Source organism: Euleptes europaea, chromosome 6 (genome assembly GCF_029931775.1).
Source record: "Euleptes europaea isolate rEulEur1 chromosome 6, rEulEur1.hap1, whole genome shotgun sequence".
Taxonomy (NCBI): domain Eukaryota; kingdom Metazoa; phylum Chordata; class Lepidosauria; order Squamata; family Sphaerodactylidae; genus Euleptes; species Euleptes europaea.
Window position 1 is genome coordinate 17690320 of NC_079317.1, and position 25962 is coordinate 17716281.

The 25962-nt window shown below is 45.9% G+C and overlaps 1 protein-coding gene across 1 annotated transcript in view; it reads right to left on the bottom strand.

The window, feature by feature from the left end:
- Positions 1 to 326: 326 nt before the first annotated feature.
- TECPR2 (tectonin beta-propeller repeat containing 2) overlaps positions 327 to 25962 on the bottom strand; it is a 69462-nt gene continuing 43826 nt past the window's right edge. Inside the window, exons 17-20 of the mRNA XM_056851766.1 lie at positions 18652 to 18800; positions 5381 to 5522; positions 4107 to 4256; positions 327 to 612 (exon numbers count right to left, since the gene is read on the bottom strand). Coding sequence (XP_056707744.1) covers positions 455 to 612; positions 4107 to 4256; positions 5381 to 5522; positions 18652 to 18800 — 599 coding nt within the window. The 3' untranslated portion in view covers positions 327 to 454. The remainder of the gene's footprint in view (positions 613 to 4106; positions 4257 to 5380; positions 5523 to 18651; positions 18801 to 25962) is intronic.

A 25962-nucleotide genomic window follows, 5' to 3' on the forward strand; every position in this document is an offset into this window, starting at 1 on the left:
GACACGTGGTCTGCATCCCATCTGTACCCACTTTCTTCTACTTGGAGTTTTAAGTACAAGAAGAAACAAAAAAAAAGTATTCTGCCGAAGGGAGACATTTAATGTAACCAGGAGCCCTTCCTATCATAATACACGTGAGTGTGAATGCTATAGCAAATTAGTTTTGCTGTTAATGAGGTTAATTTATGTTATATTTCAAAATAGAACAGCTACAATAAGACAAGCGAACAACTTTGTAAGCTACGCTGTCCATCTCGCCTGAGAGATATTGAAACAAGACACCTCACTACACAATTTTTGGACCAATCAGTTTTCTTTTCTTTTCTTTTTTTAAATACCAAAGTGCGAATATCGTCAAAACGTGAGGGGCTTTAAAAGCCTGACATTCTGGCATGTAACAGGATTTCCAAGTGCGTTTCCTCGCTATTTTACAGTTCCGCATCTCGCGACGGCCTCATATGACTTCCCACTCATCTTCGAAATCGTCAGAGTGAAATGATATTGAGGCGTCGCTGTGCTTCTGCATGGAGTAAGAGTGGCGGAAAGTCTTCGTGAGGCGTTGAAGGAGCTGTCCTGAAGCACCGATTGCCCACAGTTCATCTAGAGGAGTAGCTAATAAGAGAAGGGGAAAAAACAACAAGTTACCAGATTCCTTTAGAATGCCGGCTGATAACAAAAAGGTGAGCTGAGGCATCTGCCCTCCCCTCCCATCAAGATTAGCTGCTTTCCAGCACAAAATATGGAAATAAAAACGCCAAGCGAAAAGGTTAGACTGTTCCTGTCCCACTCAAAGGCAGTTTGAGGTGGGATTTGGTTGCTAACGTCACTTGGATATACATACTGGTGTTCTGGCTCCTCTACCTGAAGTTATGTTATTTAGATCAGGGGTGTCAAACATAAGGCCTGTGGGGCCAGATTCGGCCCCTTAAAAGCTCTTATTTGGTCTGCAAGCTAGCCCACCCACCCCCACTCTCGATCTTGGCTGGCAAGGCATGGACCGGCCCAACCAAGTGGCATTTATGCCATATCCAGTCCTTGTAACAATTGAGTCCGACACCCGATTTAGATATATACAGTGAGGGGAAAAAAAGTATTTGATCCCCTGCTAAATTTGCCCGTTTGCCCTCTGACAAAGAAATGACCAGTCCATAATTTTAATGGTAGGTTTATTGTAGCTGTGAGAAACAGAATAACAGGAAAACCCCCAGAAACCCAGAAGACCAAAGTCAGAGATTGATGTGCATTATAATGAGTGAAATAAGTATTTGATCCCCTATCAACCAGCCAGATTAGGGTTAGGGTTCTGCTGTCGACAGAAGCAATCAATCCATCAGATTCCAAACTAGCCACCATGACCAAGACCAAAGAGCTGTCCAAGGATGTCAGGGACAAGATTGTAGACCTGCACAAGGCTGGACTGGGCTACAAGACTATTGCCAAGCAGCTTGGTGAGAAGGTGTCAACCCTAACCCTAACCTTAACCCTAACTGTCAACCTCCCTCGGTCTGGGGCTCCATGCAAGATCTCATCTCGTGGAGTTGCAATGATCATGAGAACGGTGATGAAGCAGCCCAGAACTACACGGGGGGAACTTGTCAATGATCTCAGGGCAGCTGGGACCATAGTCACCATGAAAACAGTTGGTAACACACTACGCCGTGAAGGACTGAGATCTTGCAGAGCCCGCAAGGTCCCCTTGCTCAAGCCAGCACATGTACTGGCCCGTCTGCAGTTTGCCAATGCACATCTGAATGACCCAGAGGAGAACTGGGTGAAAGTGTTGTGGTCAGATGAGACCAAAATCGAGCTCTCTGGCATCAACTCAACTCACCGTGTTCGGAGGAGGAGGACCCAGCTGGCCGTCTGGGCGCGCTGGAACGACGCGAGCCGGCTCTGTGCGCCCAGTTCCAGCGCACCCAGCCGGCTCTGTGCGCCCCACCCGCCTCCCAGCTGGCTGTCTGGGCGGGGAAAGCCAGCTCGCGTCGTTCTAGCGCGCCCAGCCGGCTCTGTGCGCTCGCGTCGTTCCAACGCGAGCCGGCTTTCCCCGCCCGGACGACCAGCAGGCAGGCGGGCGGGGCGCACAGAGCCGGCTGGGCGCGCTGGAACGACGCGAGCTGGCTCTGCCAGCTCACGTCGTTCCAGTGCGCCCAGCCGGCTCTGTGCGCTCGCGTCATTCCAGCGCGAGCCGGCTTTCCCCGCCCGGATGGCCAGCTGGCAGGCGAGCGGGGCGCACAGAGCCAGCTGGGCACACTGGAACGGGGCGCACAGAGCCGGCTCGCGTCGTTCCAGCACGCCCAGCCGGCTCTGTGCGCCCTGCCCGCCTCCCAGCTGGCCGTCGGGGCGGGGAATGCCGGCTCGCACCGTCCCGACGCGCCCAGCCGGCATTCGCTCCATAAGACAAGTTTTTAGAGGAGGAAAACAAGATTTTTTTCTTGTTTTCCTGCTCTAAAAACTAGGTGCGTCTTATGGAGCGGTGCGTCCTATGGAGCGAAAAATACGGTAAGTCATATTTTGCAAAGGGATCAAATACTTATTTCACTCATTATAATGCACATAAATCTCTGAGTTTTGTCTTCTGGGTTTCTGGGGGTTTTCCTGTTGTTATTCTGTCTCTCACAGCTACAATAGACCTACCATTAAAATTATGGACTGGTCATTTCTCCGTCAGAGGGCAAACGGGCAAATTTAGCAGGGGATCAAATACTTTTTTCCCCTCACTGTATAACCTGCTTGAGAGCCAGTGTGGTGTAGTGGTTAAGAATGGTGGACTCTGGTCTGGAGAACCGGGTTTGATTCCCCACTCCTCCACATGAGCGGCGGCTAATCTGGTGAACTGGATTTGTTTCCCCACTCTTCCACATGAAGCCAGCTGGGTGACCTTGGGCTAGTCACAGCTCTCTCAGCCCCTGTGGGAAGGAGAAGGTGATTGTGAGCCGGTTTGATTCTTCCTTAAGTGGTAGAGAAAGTCAGCATATAAAAAACCAACTCTTAGAACATAAGAAAAGCCCTGCTGGATCAGACCAAGGGCCCATCAAGTCCAGCAGTCTGTTTGCACAGTGGCCAACCAGGTGCCTCTAGGAAGCCACAAACAAGACGACTGCAGCAGCACCATCCTGCCTGTGTTCCACAGTACCTAATATAATAGGCATGCTCCTCTGATACTAGAGAGAATACTCTGATACTCTTCTTCTTCCCTGAAGTGGATTACATAAATCCTGCTTTTCTCCCTGAAGTGGACTGACACTCCAACCACTGCACCTTCTGAATGAGGCCTTGTTCATCAACACATTAAGCTGAGATTTGTGGGAACCAGCCTGCCGCTCCAGCCCACTTCTGGTCTGATCCTCATTTTTTCTGTGCAGGTAATCTATAAAGGAGCCCCGTGGTGCAGAGTGGTAAGCTGCAGTACTGCAGTCCAAGCTCTGCTCATGACCTGAGTTCGATCCCGACGGGAGTTGGTTTCAGGTAGCCGGCTCAAGGTTGACTCAGCCTTCCATCCTTCCGAGGTCGGTCAAATGAGTACCGAGCTTGTGGGTACTCCTCCTTCAGGTTTAACTCAGGTTGTGAGCAAAGCTTTGACTGCAGTAGTGCAGCTTACCACTCTGTGCTCTCAGCCCTAAAACCTACCTCACAGGGTGGCTGTTGTGAAGATTAAATCGGTTTGGGTTCCCACTGGGGAGAAAGGCGGGGCATAAAGTAAATAAACAGATAAACAGGTGAATGTAAATACAAGCAAACTGCAGGGATAAAACAGAATGCTCCTACGTTATCCTGTGTTTTATTATCTATTCATCTCAGGTTCTTTCCCCTGCCAACTTGGGAAATAAGTTGGAAGCTCTGTCACGTTTTATCATACCCTTCTTCCAAGGAACTCAGGCAAAAGGTTATCCCATCCTCCATCCTCACAACCTCCCTGTGAGGGAGGTGAGGCTGAGAAAGAGCAAGTGACCCAGAGTCACCCAGCAGGCTTCAGGGCTGAGCAGACATTTGAACCCAGGCCTCACTAGCCCTATCTCCTCTTTTAAAGTTTCCAGGAAATCTCTGGCTTTGAGTTCTAATTTTAGTGGGACGAAAGGCTTACAAATCTTGCCTGGTACAAGCCCCACCTGTCAAACAGGAAACACTTCCCGGAATCTTCTTCCAATAGTCTCCTGCGGGATTTTTATCTGTGATGCCATACCGTCGTGCCACATCCCCATTTGGACAGCGGGCCCAAACCGTTCTTGTACTTATTGCCAATTGGCAGGCCTGAAGCCCTAAATCCAAAGACACAAGAAAGAAATGCTTGTCCCAAATACTGAGAAACCTGATAGTACATAGTACACATTTTCCTCAATCTGTCCGGAATCTCACACAGAAAAAAGAAAAAGTAAAATATTTTAACAGGATAAATTAAAACAACAAACATGTCTGAACATTAGAGTCAAAAATACTTATTACTTGTTCTATTTAGAATATGTACAGTGCAATCCTAACCAGAGTAATACTCTTCTAAGACCATTGAAGTCAGTGGACTTAGAAGGGTGTAGCTCTGTTTAGGATTGCCTTGACAGCCACTTGTTCGAAACGTAATGCTCAAAATGGCTTACAATAACAACAAAACATAAAAATGCTGTTTCTTCTTCTTCAATGGTAGGGCTTTATTGCCCATGTCCTTAAGCCTAGCCACACTCATTATTTTTTTTAATCTACCTTTTCCCTTCTAAAACCACCCTATACCTTGCAAGCTTTTCTACCTATCACTGAGATGTTTCATGTGTACTACTCTGAATGCTACAGCTGTTCTGTATACTCCTAGGATTCTCACGGCCTCCCTTTGTAAGGAAGCAGCACTTTTGCTATTTTAAAAAATAACCTTTACAAAAATCCAGAAGTTAGATTACAGGCAAAGGATCATAGTGGCCATGTGGAGTAGGGTTGCCAGATCCCTCTTTGTCACCGGAGGGAGGTTTTTGGGGCAGAGCTTGAGGAGGACAAGGTTGGAGGGAGGATGCCATAGAGTTCAACTGCCAAAGTGGCCATTTTCTCTATTGGCTGGAGATCAGTTGTAATAGCAGGAGATCTCCAGCTAGTAACTGGAGGTTGGCAACCCTAGTGCAGAGGAAGGAAACCCACTAATAAGAGGGTGAGCAGCAACATGACCTTGGGGCCATGAGGAAACCCAGATAATGAGGGGGGCAAGCCTGGGAACCCAAAAGGGACTGATTGGGGAGATAGGCCAACCACCCCATTTCTTCCATTACTTCTCAAACGTCTTAGGCCATGTCCACACAGGAGAAAGACGTATATTCAAGTAGTGACAAAGAACTCACCAATTACTACAGATCAAGCACAGATGGCATCTCAACAGCAACCAAGAACACCAACTGAAGATTCTTACCTGGAACATGCTCCCAATCAGTTCCCACAGGCATCTCCTCAGTAATCCCAGTGCGGACGTGTACGTTCCCTTTGCTATCGATCGCCCACAGACTCTGGTCATTGGGACTCGAGAAGATGCTGATTAAGTTGACTCCGACTGGCTGGAAGAGTTAAACACAATGAGCTGAATCCTGGGCCCGTGGAGACTTCGGCCAACAGCAGAATTGCTGCTGACAGAAGAAGCTGGAGGTGTGATTTCCTCCTCCACGTTGTGTGACATTTTATTCACAAGGGTCCCCACACCTGCTAGCATTGCCTTGTTGTGCTCATAGATGGCTTCTGGGGGAAGACGGGAAAGATCTGCCACACACCAGTGCTTTCTGCTGGCACTGCACAGAACCCAACCCAGTATTTTGATTTGATTCGAGTCCAGGAGCACCGTAGAGACCAACAAGATTTTTTGGGTATAAGCTTCTGAGAGTCAAAGTTTCCTTAGTCAGATACTCTTAGCTTTGACCCTCAAAAACTTAAACCCCCCAAAAACTTGTTGGTCTTTAAGGTGCTACTGAATATGGTTGCTAGTCTCCAAGTGGAGGCTGGAGATCTCCCAGAATTACAACTTGTCTCCAGGTTACAGATATCAGTTCCCCCGGGAAAAATGGATGCTTTGGAAGGTAGACTCTATAGCACTGTACCCCAATGAGGTCCCTCCCCTCCCAAACCCCACCCTCTCTAAGCTCCATCCCCAAAATCTCCAGGTATTTCCCAACCCAGAGCTTGCAACCCTACGTTTATCTAGCTGTTCTACTGCAAACCAACACGGCTACACCCTGAAGCTAACACAACCAAACATATGGCCCCTATTCCGCTTCTCTCCCAAACCACTTTGTAATCAGACTATCAGTGCTAGGAGATAACATCAGGAGAAGGCCTTAGCCTCTAGGCCCTCTTGTTGGTCCTCGTTAATAACCAGTTGGCCATTGTGAGAGACAGGATGCCTGACCAATGATCTAACTCAGAACAAGGCAGTTTCATGCATTCACGTACAATAAGAGTGGTGTAGTGGTTAAGAGTGGTGGTTTGGATCAGTGGGGTCTGATCTGGAGAACTGGGTTTGATTCCCCACTCCTCCACATGAGCGGCAGAGGCTAATCTGGCGAACTGGGTTGGTTTCCCCACTCCTACACATGAAGCCAGCTAGGTGACCTTGGGCCAGTCACACTCTCTCAGTCTCACCTAACTCACAGGGTGTCTGTTGTGGGGAGGGGAAGGTGATTGTAAGCCAGTTTGATTCTCCCTTAAGTGGTAAAGTCGATATAGAAAAACCAACTCTTCTTTTTGAAGGGAAGGCACATAGCAAGTACTACTAATTTTCATAGGGTGTCTGCCAGACTGGAAGCAGCATGTAGATCCTTCTGCACTCTGCCGCTGAACTAGACAGCAGAACTCCCAGAGTCTGGGAGCTCCTTGTCTGGCAGCACAGAATGGTTAGGATAAGAGGCATTTATCTACAGGTGCTAGCAAGCGGTGCTAATGCAGTCTAAAGTCTGGGTGATCATACTGTGGGAGGGGCGGCACAGAGGAAAGCAATCTTCAGTCCTGTGACCCAATAATTGGGTCCTTACCAAGGAATGCGTCTTTTCTTTTCCTGCATAGTATGGAGTGGGTTCAGCTAAGGTACTGAGATGCAGAGGAGCACGCCTTGCATGAAATAGGGAATAAATGTCTCGGCCATAAAGCAGCAAATGTTTGTAAAAAGCATATGCCCAAAGGAAACCTTTTGTGCACCAAGTTCAGCAGCTACATATAACCACCTTTAACCATGCTTTAAAGAAGGTGTGAATACTACAGTTAATGAAATAATACTTCTCTACACAAGGACAGACAGGGTTGTTGTTTTCCCTGCCTGCTTGCCAATATCTTATGTGGAAACACATAACCTCTTATCAGGTTCTAGCAGACTTGCATGTTAGCTTCATAGAGAACAAATATCTCTCTGCACATGGTTAGTGCAGGGAGACTAATTCTTTTAGGAACCCAGATCAGTTTTTTCACATTTCCCCCTTCCTTTTGGGTCACCGTGTGTTTATTTTGAATTGTGAAACTTCCTGGACCCTCACAATTGAAAGGGCCATCTTTTAAGCGACAAATTAAAATGGTGGTGAAAAAATGGTTCTGGCTATCCAGACTCTGAGGAGATAGATGCCACACGTTGCCTCAGCTTGTTACCTCAGCTGTGCTACCCCCTTGCCCATGAAGGCCTTTTAACCATGAGTTGATTCCTTGAGGGCTGCTGAAAAAGGGGGTAGCAACCCTTTGGACTGGGGGGTGGGATGAGGCCCAGAAATACTGTGCAGTTGAACAATCTAACAGTGGATTGAGGGCCTAGAGGCTCAGGCCTTCCCCTGATGTTGTCTCCTGGCACTGATATTCTGATTACAAAGTGGTTTGGGACAGAAATAGAATTGGGGCCATATGTTTGGTTGTCTTAGTTTCAGAGTATACTTGGGGAATGTCACTCATTTGGCTTGCAAGTCTCGGACTCTACTAAACTGTCAAGTTGAAAGAGCCCAAAGGACGACAGCATCTCCTTAAGAGCAACCGATGAAGCTGGCTTAGATAGTTTAACATCCTATGGTTTCATTATTATTATACAACATGGTTTTATTAACGAGGTCTGTATTTCTATTTCAATTGAAGCCAGGTTTCTCCATCTGTTTTAAAAGAAAGCAGACAACGATATATATTTTTGCCATCAAGTCACAGCCAAATCATGGTGATCTCCTCATGGTGTTTTCAAGGCAAGAGACTAACAGAGGTGGTTTGCCATTGCCTTCCTCAGCGCAGCAACCCTGGACTTCCTCGGTGGTCTCCCACTCAAATACTGACTAGGGCCGACCCTACTTAGCTCCCAAAATCTGACAAGCTCAAGCTAGCCTGGGCTAACCCCAGGCAGCGATATAATACTTTTATTACATTATATTGGGTCACATTATTTCAAGAAACTTGGGTTACTCAAAGCAACTGATTTACATTAAGTCAGGGTTTGTCTGTCCTTAAGAGGAGGGGGCTATCATGGGTTGATCACATTCATAAGTAATGGATTGGGGCCCGCTCTACTATTGCTGCCAGTCATCTGATTTTTCTGGCAATAAAAAATAGTGGGCTTTGTGTTTACATTTACAGACCTGCTGAAAGTTCAAAAAATTTGAACTGTGGGATATGACAGGCATTAGGGAATGTTTTCAGTAAAACTGAGGCCATGAAAATGGACTCCTTAATTTTGGTGTAAGCTGATTTTAATGTTGTGTGTGTGTTAAGTGTTCATTTTTAAAGACTTCAGTAAGATGAATTTTTCCACCAGTTACAGACTTTCTAACGATCCTTTTATTCACAAAGATGGTCCCTCGCTCTAATTTATGGCCAAGTGCCAACTGATTGCTTTCTATTTTATTAAAAGCAATCTCAACAGCATGCTATTCCATCCGTGTGTGTGTGTGTGTGTGAGACTGTTTTTCTCCCCCATTGCAGTTCCCTATTTAATCAGTGGCTGATCAGAAAACACTCGTTTCTCAATATGGCTTAGCATTAAATGTCCTGACAAGCCCGAGGATTTTCTCATTATGATAGGATAGTTCAAATTATTCAAAGATCCAACTGGAATAACAGCATCTAGTTTAGAATGGCTCAGTTGTCTAAGGATCCCCCTTCTTACGAGATACAACATTTTCATTTGTGCAAACGGGCTTCCTCAATCACTTTACCGCTAATTTAAGGGAACTAAAGGCAATTCTCATTTGGTCTAATCTGTTTTAAGAGAATTAGGCATCTTAATGGCAGCTGGTTAATTACTGAAGACTGCTAATCAAGAAATAAAACGATTAGACAACTTAGAATGAGGGAATGTCCTGTGATTTTTGCACAAATTTTGCAAGGTGGGGATTGTAAAAACCTCCTTAAAAAGGAAAAAGACTATCAATTGAGCTGTAGGGTTAGGGTTAGGGTCAAGCTATACAATTAAACTAATTCTTTTCTTCAAACTGTGATTAACTATGCATTATCAGCCAACTCACATTTTCAAATGCCTAGGCACTGCTTTTCTGCTACCAAGAGGGGGGAACCTATCAGGGAGATGTGGCAGGCAGATCTAGGGATGCTGATCCCTGCCAGTGCTTGTCCCCAAGTCTTGTTGTTCATTTACTTAAAATTATCTCTAGCATTCTTCATCGAGTTCAAAGTGGCTACCAGTTAAACACACAGTACGATAAAAGCAGTCAACCACACCAACACAAGAAACAGTCACAGATCTTCTGTCTCCAGCTTCAGACACTTTCAAGAAGACATGCTTAGATAAATTACGTCAGCGCTGTACAAGAGTTATCTTTATCCCACAGGGTAACATTTGAAGTCTGAACTTATCTAGAAATAAGGCAGAGTCTTGTAGGGTTGGAATTTTGGTGCAAAAGAACAAGTGCCCAAAATTTACTGAGCACAGTGGCCTTAAAAATTCCACAGAAATCCTTAAAAGGAAGCCAGCCTTATCAGCAAATTACGGTGACAATATAACAACAGGAAGTTGACTGGTTGCGGAGGGCCACATGCCCCTAAGCACTCCTACTAATATATGTAACACAGGCAGAATACTTTCTGTTTACTAGGCGGATGAAAAAAGCCGGCACAAGTGGATGATCCACTCAGATAAATTAGTCATTGGAGAGATTATTTGCGTTGATACTGCAAGATGAGGCAGCAAAACGAACGCTGTGATGGAAATGTCACTTGAGGAGAGACGGTTCGCACCGCACCCAAACACTGAACTCTATCCCGCAATCTCATTTTACAAGCGCCGTCCCTGAACTTCAAAACATGCAACCTGAGGAAAAGTTAGCTGGGCCAGCTTGAACACGTGATCAGCCAGCCATGTGCGGGCTCTCGGGAAAACCTGCTCCTCCGCTGCCCTCGATTCTGGTGCGTGGAGGTTAGTCTCTATTCTTCCATAGCATTTAAAACTCCCCTTATAGACTGTATTTGCAAAAGGAGCACTTTCCTTGACCAAAAGCCATTCTGTGACTTTCATCGGCACTAATTTGATGGCACTCCACATTTTAGTGATAGGAGGAGAAGGAAGAGAAGGAGGAGAAGGAGAAGAAGAGTTGGTTTTTATATGCTGACTTTCTCAAACCAGCTTACAATCACCTTCCCTTTCCCTCCTCCCCACAAGAGACACCCGGTGAGGTAGGTGGGGCTGAGAGAGCTCGAAGAGAACTGTAACGAGCTCAAGGCCACCCAGCTGGCCTTATGTGTAGGAGTGGGGAAACCAACCCAGTTCTCCAGATTAGTGTCTGCCACTCATGTGGAGAAATCGGGGAATCGAACCTGGTTCTCCAGATTAGAGTCCACCACTCCAAACCACCACTCTTAACCACTACACCACACTAGCCAGAGAACAGCTGAAACCTTTGATGAAAGTGTAAAGCTAAACTGATCTGGGCCTGGCTAACAAATAGCTGCATGGGAAGCTACTTGAGAATGCCCACATGATGCTCGGAGCTGTTTTGCGGAAAGGCAGGATATACATGCAATACATTTTCTATTACAAACGACAGAAGCTGGAAAACAGTCTTTACAAAGACAGCGCACAGCCTTGGTAGAAGGGCTCAGAAAACTGAACTTTCAGACTCTTTATAGCTTTACGTTTCCATAGCTCTATTCATTGATTTTATCTACGTTGGTTCCTCCACAGAGGTTAAATTAGAAAACTTGGGATAAAAGGGTGAGGAGGAGGCTAACAACGCTGCATAGGATTTGCCAATCTCCAGGTGGTGGCTGGAGATTTCCTAGGATTACCACTGATCTCCAGGCGACAGAGATCAGTTCACCCGGAGAAAATGGCTGCTTTGGAAGGTGGACTCTATGGCATTAAACCCCACTGAAGTCCCTCCCCTCCACAAACACTGCCTTCCTCAGGCTCCATCGCCCAAAATCTCCAGGTATTTCCTAACCCAGAGCTGGCAACCCTAAGGGAGGGTAAACTGAAAGCAAGCACATAGACCCAAAACACAAACTCTGTTTTGTGTCCAACTGGGGAGCTGAATTGGGGTTTTCTAGGACTAAGTCACATGAACACATGAAGCTCCTTTGGTCCATCAAAGTCAGTATAGGGTGAAAACGCATGGTCACTTTATCCTCCTTTAATCCCTGTTTCAGCCAGGATTCAGCCAGGATCGAACACATGCGTTTCGCTTAATGTGCGTTCTATCCTGGTTAAAACAGGGATTAAAGGAGGATAAAGCGACAGTGCGTTTTCACCCATAGTCTCCTCAAACTGGCAGTGGCTTTCCAGGGTCTTAGGCAGAGGTCTCTCATAACACCTACTGCCAAATCTTTTAAATGGAGATGCCGAGGATTGGACCTGGGACCTTCTACAAGCCAGACAGATGCTCTGAGCCATGCCCCCCCCCCCACAACACCGGATGCATGCATGGGTTAAGAAACAGAAGTTTGCGTTTTCACACCATTTGCTTAGGTTCCTGTTCCAGTAGGGAGTGAGGAGGTCAACACAGCGGTGAGATGTTTCATCATCACCATTACAGAAAGAAATCCCAGCTGCAAGAGGGGGCAACAAGCACGTCTTTTTTGGGATCCACCAGATCAGCCTGCCAGCTCCAGTTTAGTGATGCAACTCCGCTAGATTTTGTTCCAAACCATTAAAAGGTAAAGGCAGTCCCCTGTGCAAGCACCAAGTCATTACTGATCCATGGGGTGACATCATATCACAAAGCCTTCGACAATATCATATCACAATGTTTACTAGGCAGACTATGTTTCATGGGGTGGTTTGCCACTGCCTTCCCCAGTCATCTACACTTTACCCCCAGCAAGCTGAGTACTCAGCCGAGTCAACCTTGAGCCGGCTACCTGAAACCGGCTTCTGTTGGGATTGAACTCAGGTAGTGAGCAGAGCTCTGACTGCAGTACTGCAGCTTACCACTCTGTGCCACGGGGCTCAAACAATGAAGGCCTGTTTATTCGCAGGAGTTTTAAACTCCTTACTGTCAGATAAAGATCATGAATTCCCGAGCGATATAATCTGTTCCCTTTTCAGTTTCACTTACGTTAGCAAAAACCTCTCCCTGACTCCAACATGCACACCCAAATGTAGGCAAGCTGCTGAACACAGTGCCATCCACCCCTTCTGCCCAAACAAAGCAACACATGCTTCTCTCTCTCACACACACACACAGCCAGGGCTGCCCCAAATTAGGCAGAGTTAAGGGAGCCAATGTTGGGAAGCAGAATTTGGGGTACTTTTAAAGAAAAGAGGAAGACCCAGCATGAGATGGATTGACTCTACAAAGGATGCCATGGCCCTCAGTTTGCAAGACCTAAGAAAGGCTGTTAACGGTAAGATGCTTTGGAGGACATTAATTCATAGGGTCACCGTAAGTCAGAAGCGACTTGACGGCACCTGACACACACACATACACAAAGTGTCAATTATTTTGTTCACACACCCCAAAATATCACAGCTGACTTATGGAGACCCCATAGGGTTTTCAAGGCAAGAGGTGTTCAGAGGTGGTTTGCCATTGCCTGCCACCACGTCATGCCCCTGATATTCCTTGGAGGTCTCCCATCCAAATCGTTGCCAGGGTTGAGGCTGACAGTCACCCAGCATCACATGAACACATGAAGCTGCCTTATACTGAATCAGACCCTTGGTCTATCAAAGTCAGTATTGTCTACTCAGACTGGAAGAGGCTCTCCAGGGTTTCAGGCAGAGAAAGGTCTTTCACATCAACTACTTGCCTAGTCCCTTTAACTGGAGATCCCGGGGATTGAACCTGGGACCTTCTGCATGCCAAGCAGATGCTCTACCACTGAGCTTCCATGGCAGAATGAGGATTTGAACCTGGGTTTCCCAGATCCTAGTCTGATACCTTAACCACTACACCACACTGGCTTTCTTGTTTACGCTTACAATTATGTAAAGTGCTGGCTGGATTTTCAGGCTCTAGCATCAAAATGCTTAATATCCACTTAAAGCAACCTAACAAGTGCCTGAAAAAAAGAAATCTTAGAATAACTGTTTTATGTATGCAGTAGACAGATGTTCTCTCTCAGCAGTATTAATAACTACGTTTTCTGACCGAGTCAGCACAGGAAGAAAAAATCCCTGTAAGAAGAAATATCTTTATAAATTTGATAAGCCTGTACACTAGGGGAAACTCATTAGAGACAAGATAAAAGAACCAATGGTAATTATCAAGCACCCTAATTAAAGCCAGGAACTAAACATAATAGCCTCTCTGCAAAAACAGTTGAAGATAATGCTCTCTTCTGCTATCGTGGCCATAGATCACGTGAACTTCCGAAGTAAAGAGCATTCAAAAAGGAATTAATTCTATTCAATGCTGTATCCAAAGAACAGGCATTAGTAAATTGATTCAAAGTGCACAGTTGAGTATTTTGTTAGAAGCATTTATGAAACATGGGAAGCAGTCTTCAAGCAGTGGCTGGACAAACACTTGTCAGGGATGCTCTAGGCTGATCCTGCATTGAGCAGGGGGTTGGACTAGATGGCCTGGATAGGCCCTTCCAACTCTATGATTCTAAGTACGGTAGTCATCAAAAGCCGCACAAGATCTGTTTTACGCGGTAAAGTACAGAATATGGTACTGAATAAATATAAAGAAATAATTTACATTTCAGATTCTCGAATGCCAGGGGCACAAGAGACATTTGAACAAACACACGAGCAATCCTAAGGAGAAGAGTCACTCCCATGAAGAAAAGAGGACAGCTTGTTTGTCTCTTTGAGAAGCACAGAACAGGTTATGTTCTCACAAGCGACCATTCAATACTTTAACAGCTCCTGGTCAGCCATTCCGCTGACCGCTGGGTCACAGCTTGGCAAACAGATGAGCGGGATGAAAAACAGGTGATCTGCTTTCAGGCGAGCTTACCTTGCAAGCTGCAGTAAGAACAAGAAGAATGAAGTATGCTTACCTCTCCCAGTATTCTAACGCATGAACATTCAGTAGCTGGTTTTTAAACAATTCAGAATGTAACTGAGGCTTAGATTTAGCAGCAGATACACGGTTTACAGTACAAGGCTAAGAACACTTTCCTGGGAGCAAGCCCCACTGAACAGACCAGAGTGGGCTTCTGAGTAGACCTTGCTTTAGGATGCCACTGTTAAAAGCCGGCGAAATTCAAGCCAAGTTTTATCTCATTTTAAACTGTAGGTTTCATGATCTCGGTCAATGCCGACAAGAAGCCGCATTAGCTCAGAATTGTGAAGCGTGTTATGCAAGCGGCCCTACTGGAGAGTAGGACAGAGTGGCTCATAGTCGGCCTATCTGACTCCCGAGCGCTGAAGCAACGGCACTTATTCAATCTGACTTGAAGCTCAGACTGTTCTGCCCCGCTAGCTGCCGAGAACAGTTTCGTGCCTCAAGGAATCAAAAGGGAGAGCTTTAGCACTTTGCTTTTCCTTTTTTCTTATTTTGTTGGCTGCTCTGAACGCAACAAAATGCTGTGTCATCTTAACGGGGAACGGCCCACAAACTGCTAATCGGTACTCTGCAATGCTCACTACATGTTTTTGTGCTAACGCCTGCTGGCCAGAAGCTCGATTTGAATTGACTTCTTGTTTTGGTTTTGGGCAAAGGAAGGGCAACGCTGCTCTTTCGAATTTCCCTTTGCAACACCCTGCACTGGAATTATCTCAGATACCATTATATAACACAGATTATTCACCAACCTTTCCAGCTTGAAACTGTGGATACCTAACAGGGAAGGGAAAGCCAGCTAGTTGATTTGGGGAGAGGGGATGATTAAAGGCAGATATGAAAGTAATGATAAAAGCTAGGCAATTCTCTCCTATTATATGCTCGTATTCATACTTGTAACGTTCTTTCTATTTCCGAGGTGCTTACAGCATGAAATAAGTTCCTTCTTGAGAGAGGAGAGGCTTAAATTCCCCTTTCCTCTGGAAAACCATCCATGTATCTTTTGCTCTCTGGAAGCAAAATGCTCACATTCTCCTCTTCCTACCATATATCCAAAAGGAAGGTGACCCTGAATGTAAGATGACTCCTTTTTTAAAAAAGGTACCGTATATACAAACACAAATTATTATTGGATAGAACCGTAACTTGTACATGGATGTAAGAACATCCCCTCCTTTTTTAAAAGCATATCTGTGGGGGGGGGGGGACTTAGTATTGTATTTGAATATGCAGTTAGGGCTTGCTGTGAAGACTGGATATCCTTTCACAGATCCATCTTGACAGGCATACCTTGTTTTATTGCACTCCGCAGCTATTGCACTTTTGAGCAAGTATATTGGCACCGTTTTTCCAACAGCACGTGCTTACTTTGTGTCTCTGTGTCTTATTTTGGTAATTCTTGCAATATTTCAAACTTTTCCATTATTACAGTACATTGTTTTTTAGACATAATGCTATTGCACACTTAATAGGCTCCAGTATAGTGTAAACATAACTTTTATGCACCAGGAACCCCTTCCCCCAAAAAAGGTGGTTCGCTATATTTTGACATTTGCTTTATTGGAATAGACCCACAGTATTTCCAAGGAATGCTTGTATTCAGCATCCCTCTGGTTTTCATGAACTATGATCCCCCTCCCCCCAACATAGTGGTGTGTGTGTGTGTGTGAAGTGCCGTCAAGTCGCTTTCGACTCATGGCAACCCTATGAACTTAGCCACAGCCCCTCCCTTATCTTTTTGCCCCTCCTGGGTCAGCTTTGGAGTAGCTTTACTATTTGGAAAATGCCACATCTGGCTAAAGGAAAGAAAATCTTTAAGAAGTACAGCCCCTAGCATGGTACTTCAATTTTTCATGTAATGGAAAGCATGTGCTTTGTCGTAAGACCAGTGCCCAGAGGGTCTTTTTTGTATGAGCTGCAGTATGCCAAGAAACTGCTCTTCTTTCCAATTCATGCATCCTTTTTCTGATGTGGACTGACACAACCCCCGGACAAGACAGTGTCTAACAGACCAACACATAATGTGGCATAAGCTTTCAAGAACCTGAACGCACATTGCCAGACGCATAGCACGGTACAAGTAACAACATTGTGCATCTGGTGACATGGTTCATTTCCGGCTCATGAAAGCTTATGCCAGGGCAGGTTTGTTAACTGCTAGCTTGCCACTGGACTCTATTGTTGACATGAAATTTCATCCTTCTCCATCACTGCCTTCCAGAACTCCTTCTTCCATCCAAGCACCGCCACCCAAATCATATTATACCTGCCTATTCAAGAGCTAGATTCGAGTCCAGTAGGACCTTAGAGACCAACAAGATTTCCAGGGAGATAAGCTTTCGAGAGACAAAGCTCCCTTCATAAGATAAGCTTTTGTCAGCCTTGACTCTCGAAATCTTATCCTGCCGGAAATCATGTTGGTCCCTAAAGTACTACAGTGCCTCAGTGGAACAGGCTTCCTCGGGAGGTGGTAAGCTCTCCTTCCCTGGAGGCTTTTAAGCAGAGGCTAGATGGCCATCTGTCAGCAATGCTGATTCTATGACCTTAAGCAGATGATGAGAGGGAGGGCATTTTGGCCATCTTCTGGGCATGGAGTAGGGGTCACTGGGTGTGTGTGTGGGAAGGTAGTTGTGAATTTCCTGCATTGTGCAGGGGGTTGGACTAGATGACCCTGGTGGTACCTTCCAACTCTATGATTCTATACTACTGGACTTGAATGTAGCTTTTCTACTGCAGACCAACATGGCTACCCTCTGAAACTGCTTATTCAAAGTATTTATTGTCTGTCTCTCCATTCTATTAACACTGGTACCCAAAGTGGCTTGAACACATGAAGCTGCCTTATACTGAATCAGGCCCTTGTTCCATCAAAGTCAGTATTGTCTACTCAGACCGGCAGCGGATCTCCAGGGTCTCAGGCAAGGGTCTTTCACATCACCTACTTGCCTAGTTCCTCTAATGGAGATGCCAGGGATTGAACCTCGGACCTTCTGCTGGCCAAGCTTACTAAACTTTAGAGTAGCTTCGGACAAAATTAATCACAAATACTAAGATAGACAAGGAAATCGGGGCTACAAGCCTAAACCGACACTCTGTCTCTGGTAGGCTGACCAGGGATGCGGGGAGGCGGGACGACACAAAGTTATCACAGCTCCTCACTCCAGAGCCTGCTGATCGCCCTGCTGCCGCCACTTAAATCTCTCAAAGGACAGTTAAGGTTACTGCCCGGTACTGAGTCAGCTTAAAAAAGGGGACAATTAAATTCCTGACTGCTGCAGTTACCTCTCTAAGGAACACAGCAGGTGGCAGCTGTCAGTCATGAGATCAAGAGTTTAGTGGATGATGGTGTAACAGAAAGAGTTATTGCAACTGCACACAGAGTGTACTTTGATATTTTATTATGGCGATGCTAGGATGCTATGACTGTGAAATATGCTTTCAAAAGGGCAGCCATAGAAGCAGCAGCAGTAATGGAATTTAGGCAGCAAGTGAGGGAAAAGAACCTTCTGGCTTTGAACGGAACCTCTTTCTGCTGCTTTAATACCTATAGTGATGGTCTTTTGACCATGCTGATTTATCGTTATGGCTGGCCTGATCTCATCAGAGTTGGAAAGCTAAGCAGAGTCGGCCATAGTTAGTGAACAAGATCTAGGGGTACTAGTGGACCATAAGCTAAATATGAGCAGCTAGTGTGATGCAGTGGCAAAAAAGGCTAATGCGATCTTGGGGTGCATCAACAGAGACAAAACATCCAAATCGCAAGATGTCATAGTCCCACTGTACACCACATTGGTCAGGCCAAACCTGGAGTACTGTGTGCAGTTCTGGAGGCCTCTCTTCAAAAAGGATGTGGACAGAACAGAGCAGGTACAGAGGACAGCAACGAGGATGATCAGGGTCCTGGACACCAAGCCCTATGAGGAAAGGCTGAGGGAGTTGGGAATGTTCAGTCCAGAGAAGAGGAGGTTGAGGGGGAACATATTGCTCTCTTTTAAGTATTTCAAGGGCTGACACTTAGAGGAGGACAGGGAGCTGTTCCTGTTGGCAGCAGAGGATAAGACTCGCAACATACAATTTTTGAGTGGCCTTGCTTCATATGGGAGATACAGAACTCACATTTCTCCACAGCACAATTTCTACCTGCTTTCTTCTTCCCCCTACAAGAATTGTAGACATAGCCTTGACTCCTCATGTGCCATCACTTCAAACAAACAGAAGGGATAATCTCTAGTATCTACGGCTCATGGGTAAGTAACTGAGTTAATTATTATTTTACCTGGATTGGGGGCTCAATCATGATCCATGCCGGCAGCATCAAACTTGGGTTCAAAGGCTGAGTACCAACCCGGAAGTAGATACCGCCACAACTATCACAGGCCCAGATGTGCTGATTTCCACATGCTAAACTGGTCAGTTTCACAGCACCTATTAAAGAAGGCAAGACATTAAGTTGGTCAAACTTTAATTTTGGTTTTAGTTAGCTAGAATTAGCTAGAGAAGAGGATGATTCAACAGGGGATGGGCTGTGGCTCAGTGGTAGAGTCTCCGCTTGGCATGCAGACGGTCCCAGGTTCAATCCCTGGCATCTCCAGTTAAAGAGACTAGGCAAGTAGGTGATGTGAAAGACCCCTGCCTGAGACCCTGCAGAGCCGTTGCCAGTCTGAGTAGACAATACTAACTTTGATGGACCAAGGGTCTGATTCAATAGAAGGCAGCTTCATGTGTTCAATTGCTACGCTTGGTTGTCGGCTACGCTGGCCACAATAGCAGGGAAGGGAAGCGAAGAAGGTTGAGAAGACGAAAAAATGAGAAAGCGGAGAGAGAGACATACAGCTACTAGTAGAGCTTAGGAGTCTAAGAGGGGCTGTGGCTCAGTGGTAGAGCATCTGCTTGGCATGCAGAAGGTCCCAGGTTCAATCCCTGGCATCTCCAGTTAAAAGGACCAGTCAGGAGGTGATGGGAAAGACCTCTGCCTGAGATCCTGGAGAGCCGCTGCTGGTCTGAGTAGACAACACTGACTTTGATGGACCAAGTGTCTGATTCAGTAGAAGGCAGCTTCATGTGTTCAAGTGAATCCTGGAATCCGACACCATGAAGGGCTGAGGTGCATGGCAAAATGGGAGGAGGGACAACCAAATTAGTGGACACAATGAAGTGGAAAGAGTTGAGGCTGAGGTAGAACAAGAATGAGACAGTGATGATAAATTCCCAAGAAGAACCAGAGAGAGCTGACAAGACCTTGTATCCACAGAGATATATCCATTAAAAGATAAAAAGTTCAGTATTTAAGGCAACAGAGCTCAAGGTCTAGGATGGAAAGCTACAGCAACAAATCATCTTTTCTGGGGGTGATTGCTGGAAGACCCGCCACTGAACTCCAAGGTGGGAGAAGCCATTGGCTTGGATCCTACAAGGCTATTCTGTCGCACAGGAAGCTCCTCCAATGCAACCATTTTTCTATTTGCAATGAAGGGAAAGGAGATTCCTCACCCCCGGTGGTGGCTGCAGGCCCCCAATCTGACCCTGGACTCTCCCTTCAGGTCTACTGACTGAAAGGAGCACAATTCAAGTGGGGGGGGGGGGAGAAGCCAGCGGAGAGAGGAAGAGCAACGGTCTTCCTTTTGTGCAACTCTACTTGCACAGCTTAGGATCCAAGCCAAAGTATCTCAGTAGCTTAAGCAACTGTAAGGTATGTCCACATCACAGGAAAAAAAATGCTCCTGCCACCTCTGAATGTCTTTTCCCTTGAAAACTCTATGGGGTCATCATAAGTCAGCTGCGACTTGACATCTCCCCACCCAAACATAGGGCGAAAATGCATGGTTGCTTTAGCCTCCTTTATTCCCTGTTTCAGCCAGGATCAAACACACGTTGGGCGAAAACGCATGTGTTCGATCCTGGCTGAATCCTGGCTGAAACAGGCAACAAAGGAGGCTAAAGCGACCATGCGTTTTCGCCCTATGGGTATAGTATATGCTGTTGGCTGTTGCAAATTACTGTGTAATGATCTGCAACCGTCCTCTGCTAGCATAAACCCTTATTCTGGAACCACCAGCCACAGAAGAAGAAAGCTAGATGCATCCACTGAAATACGTGGGACTTTGTCTGGACTGCATCCTGCTCTTGTGACCAGTAACTCTCACCCGGTGGGCAGCACTCTTCCACTGACAGGTAATTCACAGTGGGTAGCCGTGTTAGTCTGTCTGCAGTAGTAGAAAAGGGCAAGAGTCCAGTAGCACCTTAAAGACTAACACAAATATTTTCTGGTAGGGTATGAGCTTTCGTGAGCCACAGCTCATTTCTTCAGAAAGCTGTATCTAGCTATCTGAAGAAGTGAGCTGTGGCTCACGAAAGCTCATACCCTACCAGAAAATATTTTTGTTAGTCTTTAAGGTGCTACTGGACTCTTGCCCTTTTCTACTTCCACTGACAGGGCCCTCCCCTTTGCTTAAATAGAGAGGGCAACTCCATGCAAACAGAAAAATTCACACACAAAATCTCCCACTCAACAAAAACGAATAGGCAGGTTTATTATGAACATTCAGATGATAACCCTCCTCCCCGAGAGTAGGTGTAGAAGATCAGGCGTTTCAGATCTACTTCTGGATGTACCACATATTGGTGTGACATCTGGATAGGGTCCACACACACACAATCTAACACAGACAGACTTGATTGGCATCTTTCATATTTATTAATTAAAACATTTATATCCCACCTTTTCCTTGTGGTTTAAGGGAGCAAACCATCTGCGAAATGGCTGCATGATTTGGACCAATGTCTGATGGATTTTACACAAGTCCTACGCAAAGGAAAGATCCATGCCCAAAAGCCGGATATGATTTTAATTCAGTCATCATCTTGTCCTTCCGCCACATGCAGGTTTGGATCCAGACTAACCCTTCCACAGGTGCAAGGATTTCCTTTCACAGGGAATGCTCGTCCTGCTTCCCCAACTCCCCACAGCAGCCTGAAATACCCCCCTCCCGGAAGCCCTGTTCCTAGGGGAGCAGATTTTGGAGGTCATTTCAGGCTGCTGCAGGAGGAGGCAGGTGGAAAAATCACCCTCTGTGGGTGGAAGTCCTTGCACCGGTGGAAATGTTAGTCTGGATCCAAAGGGTGGCCCTGAATTCTGTGGGAAGACCATTCAAGCCAAACCATTCAAGGTGACCACAACACCCCCTCAGGGCATGAACGTCATTCCATGCTGCAAACTGTATCCCAGGATCCAAAACTAACATGAAGATGAACAACAGAAAGTCCACGGAACACATGAAGCTGTCTTATACTGAATCAGACCATCAAGGTCCATTAAAGTCTGTATTGTCTACTCAGACCAGCAGCAGCTCTCTAGGGTCTCAGGCAGAGGTCTTTCATGTCACCTCCTTGCCTCGTCCCTTTAACTGGAGATGCCGGGGATTGAACCTGGGACCTTCTGCATGCCAAACAGAGGCTCTACCACTAAGCCACAGCCCCTGCCTATGGTTGGTCTTTTTTTTTAAACAGGTCATCTTTATGTAGCATCCTCTTTTAACTCACATATCTTGGGATAAAAAACACAGCATCAACTACAGCCACAGCACATTATTTTCAAAGAGGAATAAAGCAGCCAGACACCATAACTGGAGAGTAAGTTTGTGTATAACTAGAGATGCAATTTTTTCACATGACCTTGAGTGAACTCTGTTTGGGGGAACTGTACCATGCTTGCTGATGAGGTCTATAAATACGCGTTAGCACTTAACATTCCAAATGTTAACAAGCAAACACGAGTTGCCGGATGGGTGTGCGGGATAACGTTTCAAGATTAGCTCGCTTCCGTCATTAATGCACAACGCAAACAGGGAGCCCTTTTCTGAAGCAGCTGGGACAGCAATACAATATTTTCACTTCCAGCTGAACGACAGCCTCGAACCCGTGCTGCTTTGCTTAGGACTGGAATAGAAAGCGCAAAGCTGTCAAATAGCTGTCTCAGGTCTTCAGTCAATCATCCCCCAATGGGATGCATATCCCTAGAAATCCAAACTACGTTGTTTACATGGATGAAGGTCTGAAAGAAAGCTGTAGATAGAAATGATATGTCAGCTAGTCCAGAGCCCCTATATCTTGCATGACATGTATCTGGAAAACACATAAGTAGCACTGATAACAGCATGTACAGTATGCTGGTCAGATGCCAAACTTGGGGAGGGGGGAATTCTGTGTGAATCCAACAGATCAACAGAATGTTCTGTCCTGTGACCGGGATAGCCTGTTACCAGATAACAGCATGAAAAACCCTGAATGATGCACTGGAAGAAGAAGAAGAGTTGGTTTTTATACGCCGACTTTCTCTACCCTTTTTTAAGGAGAATCAATCTGGCTTACAATCTCTTTCCCTTCCTCTCCCCACAACAGACACCTTGTGAGGTAGGTGAGGCTGAGAGAGCAGTAAGAGAGCTGTGACTAGCCCAAGGTCACCCAGCTGGTTTCATGTGTAGGAGTGGGGAAACCAACCCAGTTCACCAGAATGAATGAATGAATGAATAAATAAATAAATAAGCCTTGCAGGGCAATAGCAAAACCTGGCCCCACCCACTTCCTAAAAACACTTGGCAGATGCCAGAAAAGGTGTCGGAGGATGCCAGAAAAGGTGTCTGCAGATGCCATGGTGCCCACGGGTACCACGTTGGAGTCCTCTGACGTAACCCATCTCTGAATAGGTCTCATGCGGAACCAGGCGTATCACACAAACAACTACTGTCCTGTCCCACTTTAATCCAATTGAGAAAAGAAACCTGCAAATTCTACAATCAAAGAAACAGCATGGGCAGATGCTGTAAAATCTGTCCCAGGAACAGCCTTGATACTCTGTGCTGAACCGAATGATGCTGTGCATGACTGATATCAACATGGGAGAGTGCAGATACCATACAAGGCATTGAATGCACTGTGAAAAACCAATGTAGCTGGCACAAGTTAAATTGTAACGCCAGTGTACACTTGCACAGACCAGGAGATTACACTATTTCCCTGATGTCTTTTCCTTTGTTCTTGTAGATAGCTGATTATCTCCAGATGGGCTAGAGCAGGGATGTCAAACTCAATCGTTACGAGGGCCGGATATGACATATATGTCACTTGGTTCGGCCGGACCATGCCTCGCCAGCCCAGATCGAGAGTGGTGTGTGTGTGCGTATGTGTGGCTGCCTTGGCTGGCTCACGGACCAGATAAGAGTTCTCAAAGGGCTGGATCCTGCCTGTGGGCCTTATATGTTTGGCACCCCTGGGCTAGAGGAATCACAATGCTGGTTCCCACCTTTAGGTCATTTAGAAGCAACATACTACTGCCTGAAAAATGGAAATTCAAAAATCAGTTTAAGCAGCACAACCTATCCCTTGGGACAGGGCTCGGCACTGGGGTGGGTGGCAGATAGGGTTGCCAGCTCTGGGTTGGGAAACACCTGGAGATTTTGAGGGCGGAGCCTGAGGAGGGTGGGGTTTGGAGAGGTGAGGGACATCAATGCCATCGAGTCCAATTGCCAAAGCAGCCACTTTCTCCAGGTGAACTGATCTCTATCGGCAGGAGATCAGTTGTAATAGCAGGAGATCTCCAGCCACCACCTGGACGTGGGCAACCCTAGCGGCAGAAGTAGTAGCTGATAGAAGAGCCGAGGCCCTCATTCTGCCCCTCCCAGACCTCACTGTCATGACAGAGACCCTGAGCAGAGTATCAGTTTGTATGGCCTCTGAGGGATGGACGTCGACTAAATTTTCTGCTAGGAAGTGTAATTTCTGCCAATTTCTCCTTCCTGCTGGAGTCTTAAGCTTGCTCCTCATGCCATTCCTGAGGGGCCCCCGTCCCCCCGAGCAGCCTTCCAGGGAGATTCATGGGCTGCAGCGGGAAGAGGAGAGGTAGTCAAGTTCTGCCTGCCAAGATTCAACCCCCACCATCCTTAACACTGGCCTCTGAAGCTCACTTTCAAAGAGAGGCCCACAAACGAGAAGAGTGGTTTCCTCAAGCTTGTCTTGTACAGTTCTAGCAAAGACAGTAGGAATCAACCTTGTGATTGTTCTCCTAAATAAGACAATAGTTACTGAATAAAAACGTAGATCAAACAAATTAAGAAGCTTGCAAGGTGGGTATACAAGACAAGACCTTTTTGGTGGCAGCCCCACTATTATTGAACAACCTCCCCAGGGAGATGCACCCTGGCCTCCTCACTGTCGATCTTTAGGAAGCAGCTGAAGAAGGTTTTATTCAGGATGACCTTTGATTAATTTAGCTTTTTTGCCTATCACCAGTTTACACTGTGATTTTAATTAGTGGTTTTAAAAAAATATTTTTATATGTTGTAAGTCACCTTGAGTTATGCAAGGTAAAAGCGCAGCTAATAAATGTTTTAAATAAAATAAATAAAGTTAATACATTTGAAGGAAAAAGGCTCAGGGAAGAAAACTTCCAGGGAGATTCTCAACGAGGCTGCATTTTTGTGGTGGTCAAAACATAAGAGGGGGGAAAGTCTTGCCACAACCCTCTGGCAGCAAAATCCTCCCAATTGGGGGGGGGGATATGGAGTGCAGGCTCTGGCCTCGAGTTCTGGAATGTTCCACAGGGGCAGAAATATATGTGGGGGCTGACATGGAGACCATGACAAAGAAAACGGGGAAACCCACACATAAGCTGTCTTCGGCTCCTTAATGGAAAAGCTGGCCACAAAAGCACTGAATTAATAAAATAACAGGGGTTTAAGTGTATGAACTCTTTCGGCTTATTCCTTTGTAATGTCTAGAATTCTGCCTTTATTCTAGCCTTGTTACGTAAGGCCTGCTGCCCAGCTCAAAATAGCTGCGAGGGGGGGAGAAAAACAACCATCAGCATAATTCTGTTGCTCCTCCGGATTTGACATTCAGCTACGCTATTTTAAATAAAGTCTTATTACTCCTCTCGGTACAAAGCACACTGGACCACAGGGGCTTGGGAGCTTGAGGGCTCAGCTGTTGGTTTGTATCTAAATAAACATCAGGGCCCTCTAAACAAGGAGTCATATAACAGCCACTCTGCATTGCTGGGCATTTATTTATACAGGCGGCACAATCTGATACCCAAAGATGTACTCCTTATGTAACATCTTCACCCCATTTTGTTTTAACTCTGCCTAATAATTCATCTAGGCAACAAGCTTTTCTGCTTGCTGGCACATCGTCAAGGGTCACTTCTTAAAAATTCTGGAATATAAACGTTGTTGTCCTTGTCAAGTCAGATATTGCGCTCCAGGACTCCATGTAAGCGCAAGCAGAACGGACTGCACCAAACTGAAAATTCAATATTTAGTGGCCCAGAATGCTAATCCTTCATATTTTAGTTATTTCATCAACAGTCACTTGCCTTCTAATTTGTTTTCTGGTGTGAAATTGAAATTTAGATTTTAAGGCACTTAAAATAAGATAACCTCGTTCATTTTCATGTAATGTAATTAAGAGAGCCAGCGTGGTATAGTGGTTAAGGACGGTGGACTTTAATCTGTACAACCAGGTTGGTTTCCCCACTCCTCCACATGAAGCCTGTGGCGATCTTGGGCCACTCACAGTTCTCTCAGCCTCACCT